At 42.1% G+C, this 12,071-nt stretch overlaps 1 protein-coding gene across 5 annotated transcripts in view; it reads left to right on the plus strand.

Moving 5' to 3' along the window:
• CACNA2D3 (calcium voltage-gated channel auxiliary subunit alpha2delta 3) overlaps window positions 1-12,071 on the plus strand; it is an 876,035-nt gene that overhangs the window by 757,490 nt on the left and 106,474 nt on the right. For all 5 annotated transcript variants that reach the window (XM_083156212.1, XM_083156214.1, XM_083156213.1 and 2 more), the window contains one exon: window positions 11,809-11,870. In XM_083156212.1, the coding sequence (XP_083012338.1) occupies window positions 11,809-11,870 (62 nt within the window). The remainder of the gene's footprint in view (window positions 1-11,808; window positions 11,871-12,071) is intronic.

A 12,071-nucleotide genomic window follows, 5' to 3' on the forward strand; every position in this document is an offset into this window, starting at 1 on the left:
AGGTGCTGGCTGATTGTTAGGCAGCTCTGGCATCACTGCTCCTCGTCTCTTAAGGAAGAGGAGCAGCTTATTTGAGAAAATAATAAAGGCCCATATGCAAATGCCCAAAGTCGCCAAGTGGTGGCGCCAGCCCTGGCTGTACCTGACTGTCAGGTTTCCTTTATGCCCAAATGGGGCATACAGAAAGTTAGTAAGCATTCAAGTAAAAAAAAGCAAACATGAAAAGAGAAAACTTAAAACATATCGCCTGGTGGTAATTTGTTCAGTGTGAAAATGTCAACCCAGGTCTTAAATCCCGGGTTGCCGAACCTTTATCAGGGTTTGCCATCCAGGATTTGCGACCTGGGTTGACCTTTTCACACTGAAGAAATACCCATGTAATTCAGCAAATCTCCAGGTTGACATTTTTAACCCAGTGATTTGCTGCTCAGTGTGAAAGGGGGTCAGGTTGCACCTGGAAAATGACCCGGCACTCAAAATGCAGGCTAATAGCCGGGTCGCATGTCTGAAAGTGGTATAAGTCTCTTGGGACTAGCAACCTGTACTTTTATGTCAGAAATATTGATCTGTTCTGGAGTCTGGAAAGTTGGGCCCAAGGGTTCTATGCTGTCCAACAACTCTCCCTCTCCTGGTCAACAATCGATAGTCTAGATCAGGCACATCCAACCTGCGGCCCTCCAGCTGTTGTGAAACTACACATACCACAGTTTTGGCAAGATAGCTGTAGACTAGTAAGTTCCATTAGATATTCGTGTGTGCAGAAGGTTACATCTGCCCCACCTACAGTGCACATGGTATTGACCATTTGAGAAGGAATTTGCCTTTGCGAGTGAACCAGAATAAGGGCCATAATTACTGCAATGATGACTGGATGTTGGAGCAGTTCCGTCCTCACCCAGCATGTTAGCTATACCAGCTTACTCATTATCAGAGCAAATGACACACCATACAGTAAATATACGGGCATCCAGATATTCCATTGTATCACACAGTTTACGTGTGTAACGTTTTACAGATGCGCTGACTTTTTTCTTCTTCTGTGCAGATTTTAAACTCCTTCAGATGTGTTAAATAATGTAACCTCAAAATCGAGCTGTGGGTTGGGAGAATGTCTAAAGTGACTACATTTAAGGTCACCACCAACTTACTTCACACACAAGATATGCGGTGATCTGTCTCAACGTTGCAACATTACCGTATTAAAGAGGATTGATGGCTTAATTCCTGTCAATTCCTTTTGGCTCTCTGAGACATAGATTGCGGATAACCCCAACAATAGTTTAGAGATTAAACACTTTTATTATGTCTGTATTTTCCCCCAAAAAAGAGTTTGGAGATCCTATGAGACATACTTAATGGGGGTCTCAGAAGGACGTAATTGTGATGGCCTTATAAGGGGAATTGCCAGCAAAACCAGAACTAAAGCTAAAACTGCAAGATTGATTATTATATTATAGGCCCATACACACTGGGTGATATTAAACTGAAAGCAACTCACTTTTACTGTTTAAGCTGCTTTCAGCTCAAAAGCCGCCCTGTGTGTATGGGACAGTGATTACCAGCAGATGAGCGTTGGGGCACGATTGGGATTGAAAAGCAGCTCGGGAAAAGTATGCTAGCAGCCCTAATGGGGCGGGGTCTTTTTAGCGGGTGGGGTCTGTTGAGGGGGCAGAAATTACTCCTCACTAGGCCTGTTTTTGAGTTGATCACAATTGCGGCCTTCCTTGCATCTTTGCTGCAGTTGCATCTGCACTTCTTTGTGCCTGTGACAGATTCCTCTATACCAGGGGTTCCCAACCTTTTTTCTCACCCGAACCCCTTGGTTAGGCTTTTCATTGATGAGTACCCCCTCCTCTCAATTTAAAATATAGACAGTACGAGTGGAGTGGAAGTGAGCGGTATGCGTATCCTTATGCATGTCCTTATATTAAGGAGTAGCGGATCGGAATCGTGCCCTTCCGTGTCTTGCCGCTGGTTGTGTGCTGTCTCCAGGGTTCCCACTTACACCTGTAGGATTAATGCCGCTGTTTCTTCCACCCATGTCAGTGCAGGGCAGATGATCGCTGGTGTCTGAGGGCAGCACGGGTAGCTCCCCGTGGATTGCTGATCAGGGAAAAGCACAATGAGACGCTGGTGACGCTGAAGACAGAACCATAAGTGACGCAACGTGGTTCTTCTCCATAGCAATAAGTCTTCTTCTGCCATCAAAATACTTTTTTTCATCTTCCACCATTACCAATATTATTTTCAAGTACCCCCAACTGGTCTGCAGAGTACCCCCAAGGGTACTAGTACCCCAGGTTGGGAACCACTGCTCTATACCCACCACTACATTACTGACCCCTCTATACCCACCACTACATCACTGACCCCTCTATACCTTACACTACATCCCTGACCCCTCTATACCCTACACTACATCATTGACCCCTCTATACCCTACACTACATCACTGACCCCTCTTTACCCTATACTACATCCCTGACCCCTCTATACCCTACACTACATCCCTGACCCCTCTATACCCTACATTACATCACTGACCCCTCTATACCCTACACTACATCACTGACCCCTCTATTCCCTACATTACATCACTGACCCCTCTATACCCTACACTACATCACTGACCCCTCTATACCCTACATTACATCACTGACCCCTCTATTCCCTACATTACATCCCTGACCCCTCTATACCGTACACAACATCCCTGACCCCTCTATTCCCTACATTACATCCCTGACCCCTCTACACCCAACACTACATCCCTGACCCCTCTATACCCTACACTACATCACTGATCCCTCTATTCCCTACACTACGTCCCTGACCCCTCTATACCCTACACTACGTACCTGACCCCTCTATACCCTACACTACATCACTGATCCCTCTATTCCCTACATTACATCCCTGACTCTCTATGCCCTACACTACTTTCCTGACCACTCCACATCCTACATCACAGGATGGCCTCCGGAGTTTGCTGGAGCCTCTGCTACAGCTGCCGTCTTTTCAATCTCCCAGGCTGAAATTCAAGTCCCGACTCCTGACAATGCTGCTGCCGCTCATCATAAATCAGAGCAGGGAGTAACTGTTAGTCGGCCAGTGATCCTGCATGACAGGAAGGACTGGGGACAGCTTCCATTTTGCGTATCACCGCGGAATGCAAAACCCAGAAGCACAGCTGCCGTCAGGCCTGTAGGCAGTACAAGCTGTCTCAGCAGAAGAGGATGGGACCGGCCTGCCGGAAAATGACCCAGTATTCCGGGTGTCCCAATCCGCCCCTGGGCGCTTTCCATAGACACCTGCTATAAAAAGTCATCCACCTCTGGAAATATCGCTTGGACAGGCGAAAATTGCTAAATGTATATGCGTCCCGTGCGACTTCCCCCCCCCCATTCCACCCTTCCACCCGCCTGCCGTCACTCGTCACGGCCGGCATCAGAAAGTGTGTATGCACTTGACAATGCGGACTGTTGGCAGGTCTTCCTACAAAAATAATCTCTTTTGCTAATGGATTTCCGATCCCCTCTGCCGATTGACTGGGATGCGTGTGCGCTTGAGATGATCACGCATCCCAATCAGATGGAGTCCCTCTCAGCCAGTGCTTGCCAGCGGGAATATTCTGGCGAGCCCTGGAGCTGAATGAGAGGGGCTCCATCTGTATGTACAGGCCCCATAGCAAAAGTTTCTAAGGGCACATATCACCCAGTGGGGATAAATGTACATCGCACATGTTACTTTGATTCCTATCAGCTCTGGGCCCCATAGCAGCTGCACTCCCTGAACCTATGGTAGTTCCGCCCTTATCTATGTGTCCGATATTATGACCGTAATTGAGGAAAAACTTTTTTGACTTGACAAAGCAATAACTTTTAAACGTTGACCTTAACCCTTTGAGTGCCAAGTGAATTTGTCAAAATAGGTGTGAAAATTACCAAGCAAACATTTTTTCTCATCATAATGACCTGTAATGTTTACCTTATATAGGAAATATAATCGTTTTTTAACACAACATTTTTTATTTGAATTTATATAACAAATGCGATTGGCATTTTTAGTGACTATTTTGCACATCTCTCACAGAGATGTTGGCACTCAAAGGGTTAAATAATGACTGCCCGTGTACTAACCAACCTCTCTGGCTTATAAAAATCTATTTATTTTCAAGTTGGCTATTATACTTTCACTGTCAATTTTGGTTGTTTCCCAACATTAACGTCAGATATTTGAAGAAGCCCATAAACCATAGAAATGTTCTGTTATATACAGTAAATGTATACATTTCCTCACATAATTAAGGGGAGAGGATACATATGAGCACCTTTCAAATAGAATTGCATTTCCTGGGCACCGACGAAGGACTAGTGCTAGATTGGCTTTGATTTCCATGCAAATCCGAGCTTCCCATAAGGAAATGCCCCCTCTCCCTTACTCATGTTCCCCTCTCAGTGATGAAAGGACAGGATGCACATCTTCAAATGATTTAAATGTTGGTGTCTTACTTCAAGAAGCAAATCTACATTGGCTTTTTATTTTCAAGTTAAGTTTAAATGCGGAATGAGGCATTTTCATTTCATTTTAAGCGAAACAAAGTGAAGGCATTTAAAATAAAAATAAAACAAATAAGAATGCAAAATTTGGGTATTTTTTATTTGTTTTTGGGCAAAGTTAGAATAAGGGGTACCTTTACTAAAAGCTTCTAAAAATTAAACAAGGTGTTTCTGTATATCATTTTCTAGGATGCAATAGAGAAATTATAGACATAGGGTGGTATTCAATCCCAGATAATTGGGCCTTATTTTGGTTCATTCTTTCTGACAAAATCCTTCTTAGATGGACAAAACCATGTGCACTGCAGGGGGGGGGGGGGGGGCAGATGTAACATGTGCAGAGAGAATTAGATTTGGGTGAGTAATTTTGTTTCTGTGCAGGGAAAATACTAACTGCTTTATTTTTACACTGCAATATAGATCTCACTTTGAAGTAAAACCCCACCCAAATCTAATTCTCTCTGCACAAGTAACACCTGCCCCACCTGCAGTGCACATGGTTTTGCCCATCTAAGAAGGATTTTGTCAGAAAGAATGAACCAAAATAAGGCCCAATATGTCCACTGACGGAAATAGCGGGCATCACCTTTTCAATGCTGCTGTTACCGACAGCATTGACGGCAGTTTCCGACAAAATAGATCCGGATCTGTTTTGTCGGAAATGGACGCTTATTTTCTAATTCACTGAATACCGACTGTCGAGTTCCTGTTGGAAGGAGCAAAAAACATCCTGGATTCACGACAGTTGGAACCCAGAATTGAATACCAGCATAATCTGGTTGCTATGGGCAACATCACCTCTTTTTATTTTTAGGTAGACAGTTGGAAAAATCGGCACATATTCAATGAGGCCGTTTTTGGACGCATTTTTTTCCCATGTAGATTCAATTTTGATAAAGTTAAATCTGCAATGTCAAAAATGTCTCTGAGACAAAAAAACTAAACAGCGAGTTTGTGGCCCATCCAATCAAGTGTAACTAGATATTCAGAGGCCCCATAGCAAAAGTTTGTAAGGGCCCCCTATCACATCACATCTGATGGTGATAAATATATGTAAAACATATTACTTAGACAATAATGATGGGCCCCCTTCAGCTCTGAGCCTCATAGCGGCTGCCCCCCTTGCACATATGGTAGTTACGCCCGTGCATCCAATCTATCCGACAGTCGAGTAGATTGAAAAGGTCAAATGTAAATTTGTTCTAATCTTGACGAAGAGTGACGATATTTCCGACTGTCGGGATGATTGGCGCACATTGAATACCCCCCTTAGAAGCTTTAGTATTACCCCTTAATGTTTTTTATGAAGTTTTGTTTATGTTATTGTACTTGATATGATGTGAATCTGTAGACTCATTACTAATATATTGCTTATATAATGAGTGCTATACAGGTTGAGTATCCCTTATCCAAAATACCCAGGACCAGAAGCATTTTGGATAATGGATTATTCTGTATTTCAGATTCAATGAGGTATCTTGAGGACGGGGCCCATGTGTGAATACAAAATGCATTTATGTTGTACAAACACATCAAACACATGAAATACACAAATATATTTTATTTATGCATGAAATATGGTTTCAAAACATGAAACAAAGTGTGTGTACAATCTCAGGCACCAAGATTGAATACTAAGGAATCATTTTCTTGCACATATTTATTGCCAGTTACATATCATGTCTCCAGTAGTGCAAGTTACAGATGTCTCCAGTAGTGCCAGTAAAAGATGTCCCCAGCAGTGCCTGTTACCAATGTCCCAAGTAGTGCCAGCTACATATCATGTCTCCAGTAGTGCAAGTTACAGATCATGTCTCCAGTAGTGCCAGTCACAGATGTTCCCAGTAGTGCATGTTACCAATGTCACAAGTAGTGGCAGTTACATATCATGTCTCCAGTGGTGCCAGTTACAGATGTCCCCAGTAGTGCCAGTTATAGATTTCACCAGTAGTGACAGTTACAGATGTCCCCCAGTAGTGCTAGTTATATATCATGTCTCCCAGTAGTGACAGTTACAGATGTCCCCAGTAGTGCCAGGTACAGATGTCCCCAGGTGTGCATGTTAAAGATGTCTCCAGTAGGGCCAGGTACAGATGTCCCCAGTAGTGCCAGTTACAGATGCCTACCAGTAGTGCCAGTTATATATCATGTCCTCCCCAGTGGTGCCAGTTATATATCATGTCCGAGGTAGTGTCAGTTACATTATATATCATGTCCCCAGCAGTGCCAGTTGTATATCATATCCCGAGTAGTGCCAGGTACAGATGTCCTCAGTAGTGCTTTTAGCAAAGAAAAAGAAAAATTGTACTATGGGTTTTGGAATAAATTGCATAACAGATATCTGGTTCACTTTACACTACATACCGTACCAGAAGAAGAAGCCGCTGGGACAGGCTTTTCTGTTGGAATTACTGTTCAGGACTGTGGTAGAGATGGAACTCCGTTCCCCCTAGCATTTGAGGTGGTGGAACTCAGCTCCAACCCGTTCCCCCTAACTTTAACTCCTGCTTGTAGGCATCCTTGATATTGAGATTAGCAACTCCCCCCCCCCCCACACTCCAAATTCCAGTGCTCTAGGCAACTGCTCATGCTGCTTAAAGGTAGAGCAATTCCTGGTCACATGGGCCAATTCAGACTGAATTTGCAGCCCCTACGGTCCGCAGTGTGCATGCACGAGCCATCCGTGCTTCCACAGCCTGTGATTGCATGCCGAACACTGGCGGATTGACAACCGGCGTCTGTCTATGGGTGGCATGCCAGCATTTTCTAGGAGTGCCCCAGAAAATGCAGACGGCTCCTGACCGTTGGGAGTCATCAGTGGTCCCAGTCTTCCCACAGCCATGGTGGGGGGGGGGGGGTCATTTCATGGTCAGTGATTCCAAATGAATGTCCCCCTCTTCGCAGTCATACACAGGGACAGGAATTCACTTGGACATGGAGAAGGCTACCTGATTTCTGGGCTGCACATCTTCAGATTCACAGGTCTGAATCAGGCCCGTAGTTCATGTGCTAAAACTAGAGTACGTTTCCTAAAGTTTATGGGGCAAAACATTTTTTATGGTAGCCTCATCTCCACCTCTATATAATGTGTTTATTTTACACAGTACACACTACCTACTCAAACACTTGGCTACCGAACATTATTTCCTGTATGAATAAGTCACATCGGTACGAATAACACAAACACTTTATAATCATTGCATCGGATGAGATGCTTCTCCGATAAACCCTGGCCTCTTTCTGCATCAAACAATGTTTTATCTCCAGTCCTACACGGACATGTCACGCTAATGCGCCATGCAATAGAAGTGAGGAAAGATGCATATTTGCAAAGGAATCCAGTAAAATATTTCCATAGCCAGAGCATTAATACACACAATGCCCCATATGTTTGACATAAAAAGTAAAATGACAGTTTACATTTTACCTTTGATCTGTAGAACAAATTTGAAACTCCGATGACCTCTGTGATCAGGTTAACATGACTTTGAAGATGAGGAAGACGCTTAAGGAAACCATGTTCGGTTGACAGTTTTTTCTTTACAGAAAATAAGCTGATTGTTCAGCCTTTAAAAAATCAAATATACAGTGTTATTCACGATCTTAGGAACCTTGTAATCAGGCTGCATCCATTATGCCTTGTACAGTGTGGTTGATATTTATGTTCTCTTTGGTATATGAGTATGATAATGGCATAACATTGCATAATTGGCAACAGTTGGAAATCATTTCCGAGGATGCTTTGCAGCTGTGCAGGTTCATCCCGGGGGACTTCACCTCACAATGGTGGCAACAAGTGCTGTGATATAGCAGGGCTGCCACTAGGTGGTGGGGGGGGGAATGGGGGGGGGGGGGTGCTAGGGTGTTGCAGGCATACATGAATGCAGGAGAGGAGGGGTGGGGGAACTCGAAACGGAGCCAGATAACTGCCTTGCCCCTGGTGAGGAAGATTGAAGATCCTAGTTTCAGCCTGACATGCACGTGTCCCGACATTCTACCCCAATACCAAAATCTACTTAGGTAATGACAACATCATTATTTGGCATGGCATGTTGTGAAATGGATCTAAATAAAGTCCTGTATGGACTAGTGTGTGATGTCATCATACTTTCTGCAATTAGGCATTGGACATGGTCCCAGAGAGGCCAAAATTCGAAGCTATGCTGGAGTGACCCAATTGGATAGTGATCTTGTTGCTTGGCACTTGGACTGAGCACCGGTATCGGTCTACAGATAGCCGACTTATCATGAAAATTGGACATTGTTATACCGAATTTGAAACCCATTATTGACACAAAGGGGTAGAAATAAAATTATTAACACTTTTTAAAATTAAAATAAGTGGTGCTGACAATAGCAACCAATCATACTGTATTCTGTCTAACATTGCATCCTAGAAAATGATAGACAGAATCTGGTTGTTTGGGCAACATCACCTTTTTTCATTTTTAGAAGATTTTGTATATTTTTCCATGTAGAACACCTAACATATTTGCATTGTGCTTTGGTTGGGTAATAAAAGGGCTCTGATATGTGATTTTGACAAACTTAATGTCAACAGTGACAACATGGACACTGTTAGGTTGACCACTCCATGCAGACATGCTAATAAAGTGATGTACAGATGGAGCCCGTGTTATCTTTGCAGGGGCTGGCGATTCTATCGCCGGCCGCCGGAAGAAGGCTTGTGCGCACAAGACGCTTGTGCACCCCGTTCCAACGTAGCTCCCCCCGGGTCTCTGCCGCCTCGCCAACGGTCGCCTAAGCCTGCCCTCACCTCCCTGCAGCCCCCCTAACCCTGCCTGTCTCCCTGAAGCGGAGACAGGCAGGGTCCCCCCACCCAGCAGCTGAGAGACTGAGACGCACGTGCGTCCCAGTCTGATGGAAATTGTAATTTTGTGACATAACAGCAATAAGGCGTAGGGGAGCGAAACTCCGGTGATATAATCTTTGTATTTCTGCTTTTGTTTTCTCATTCTGTGGATGGCTGTCCAGCACCATGTTTATCAATTAGCAATTCACAGAGTTTGTAGTCTATGAATAGAACTAAAATGATGGTCAATTCATATTGCTGTGTGGTTGGGATTGCGGCCAAATGCGGAATGAGGGGAATATTTCACAGAACAGTTTTGGAAATGACGCTCATCTTCTCTTACAGTACATTTATTCACAAATCCATATGGCGACTGCATCAAGTGCATGGTCTGTTCTTCTGTGTACAGTGTTTTTACTAATAAAGTGTTTGAAGAAGTAAGCAGCAATCCCACATAAAATATATATTTTTTAACTTTTAATAGCAAGTTAAAAACTTTTTAAATATGCATCTGAATGTCATCTTTCAGAACTTCCCTCCTACAGCTGATCATCTCCTTCTCGAGACATCTAAGCATGGACTCAAGCCCCCAATAAATAGGCTAAAAGGTATCTGCATGTCATGTGAAGGCCAAGAGAAGGAAGGGGGGAGGAGAACAGGATTTAATATTACAAAGGGCAGACAGAGCTCATAGGAGCACTCCAAAGCCTCTCTGCTCATTACATTATATGAATGTGGTTGCTGTGCTAGTCACATGACACTGTGCAGATTTCTCTCTCTCTCTCTCTCTCTCTATATATATATATATATATATATATATATATATATATATATATATATATATATAGAAGGATGCGGGGGCGGCGGCACTCGAAATAAACACACAGCTGACAGATGTCCCAACGTTTCGAGACCACTAGGTCCCTTTATCAAGGTGCATGTGAGTCCAGTTCTGCTGCCCTTCTCTGGAGAGACCAGAAGCACCATTGGAGATTTGGTTTTATTTTTCCCGGATGACTGACTTTTGTCCACCTTTTAGGTTTAATCACTAATTACTTAAGAGAGGAGGCCAACTGGATTGTTTGACTTACCAATTTTTTAGGCATCACTTTGCCAATCATCATTGAATGTATAATAAGAAATGGAATCATTAGAGTAATAGGGCACATCACGCCTCAAACGAGAAGAGGTATTGAAGACTTCACCATAAGAAGTTGACAACTTTATTAAATCAATTTAAGCACACGTTGAAAGATTATTGTATTCCATGATGAAGTCTCATTGATACGAAACGCATTGGAAACTATCTGCATGCGGTTTTATTATGATAATCCTGTGAAGACTAATAAATAAGTGTTGGAAGATACCTCCTATGCGCTTCATTTGATTTGGATCAGTTGTATTTGGACATTTATATTCATTTTGTGGGCGCCATACCACTACTGGGTAAAGATATTGTGGTCTGTTTGTTCCCTACCCCTCAGGGAACATAGTGGTGAGGCTGCCTAATACTAAAGAACAAATTTATTAAACAGGCTTTTAGCGCGACTTGGAATATTGGGGATATATATATATATATATATATATATATATATATATATATTTACATTATCTCCTGTAAATAAAGAAACAAGCTAATGAGCTTCCAGGATTCTTTTTATAGCCTCCCAGAGTGATTAATTAAAAAAAAAAAAAAACACAACTCATTTTTTTCATGGTATTACTTATTTAGGCAAATTCAAATGTTTAAAGAATAACTAATCAGAACAAAAGTGATGTTTGAGCAATCAATATCAAATATCTTTAAAAGAAGTATCCTCGAAATTTAGATTTTTCATATATTTTTGTAAAATAAAGTGAAGTTTTATTAATATATACCAAACTAGTAAGCAAAAGCTTCGCAAGCTAGTCTGCTACCTTCTGTGACTGTGCATGTGTGAGAAAGAGATGTAGTTTCACTCAGATGGCAGTGTTTCGGACACTCGCGGACACTAGACATACAGTATATATAGATGATCTAGATTGTGGAAAGAGATTTCAAACTATTCCCTTCCTCTAATTTGTTGCGTAGAAGATTTTTGTCTGCAGTTGCCACTGTTGCTTTTGCTGCCTATAACATGTACTGTATTTACAAACCTACTGAAATTTGATTTATTTGAAAGTCTTTTTATTTATTTTCTTGAAAACTTGTTTTTTATTGAAAATCTCCTTTTACCTGAAGTACTCTAAACCGCAAATGGTAGTTAAGTGTCTCTTGCTAGATTATTAGACCGTATATTGTACAATTAAACTGTTTAAAGAAAATAAAACTGCTGTGCTTCTGTTATTAAATATCTACAGTTACCTGGCTGCATCTGCTGGGTTAAGAAACATTTTTTTCCTTTCATTTTTGGTAACTCCTAATTTTTCTAAAGTGAATCTTAAAATCTATTCCAGCTGTTGGGATTCAAATGAAACTTGAATTTTTCCAAAGAAAATTTTCAATTGCCAGCAGACAGGTAAGTTAGATGTCTCCCTTGTCAACACAACCATTTTGTATATGTATTCTGTCATTTACTTTCTGCTTTCGTTGTTAAGTTATTTGTTTAATTAAATAATAATAATAGTAATAATAATAATAATAATAATAATAATAACACAACAACAAATCCTGTCAATGGCATAGACAAACTACTTTACCAGCCCCTCCCCCAACAAAA

This window comes from Crinia signifera, chromosome 8, assembly GCF_055691185.1.
Source record: "Crinia signifera chromosome 8, ASM5569118v1, whole genome shotgun sequence".
NCBI classification, from domain to species: Eukaryota; Metazoa; Chordata; class Amphibia; order Anura; family Myobatrachidae; genus Crinia; species Crinia signifera.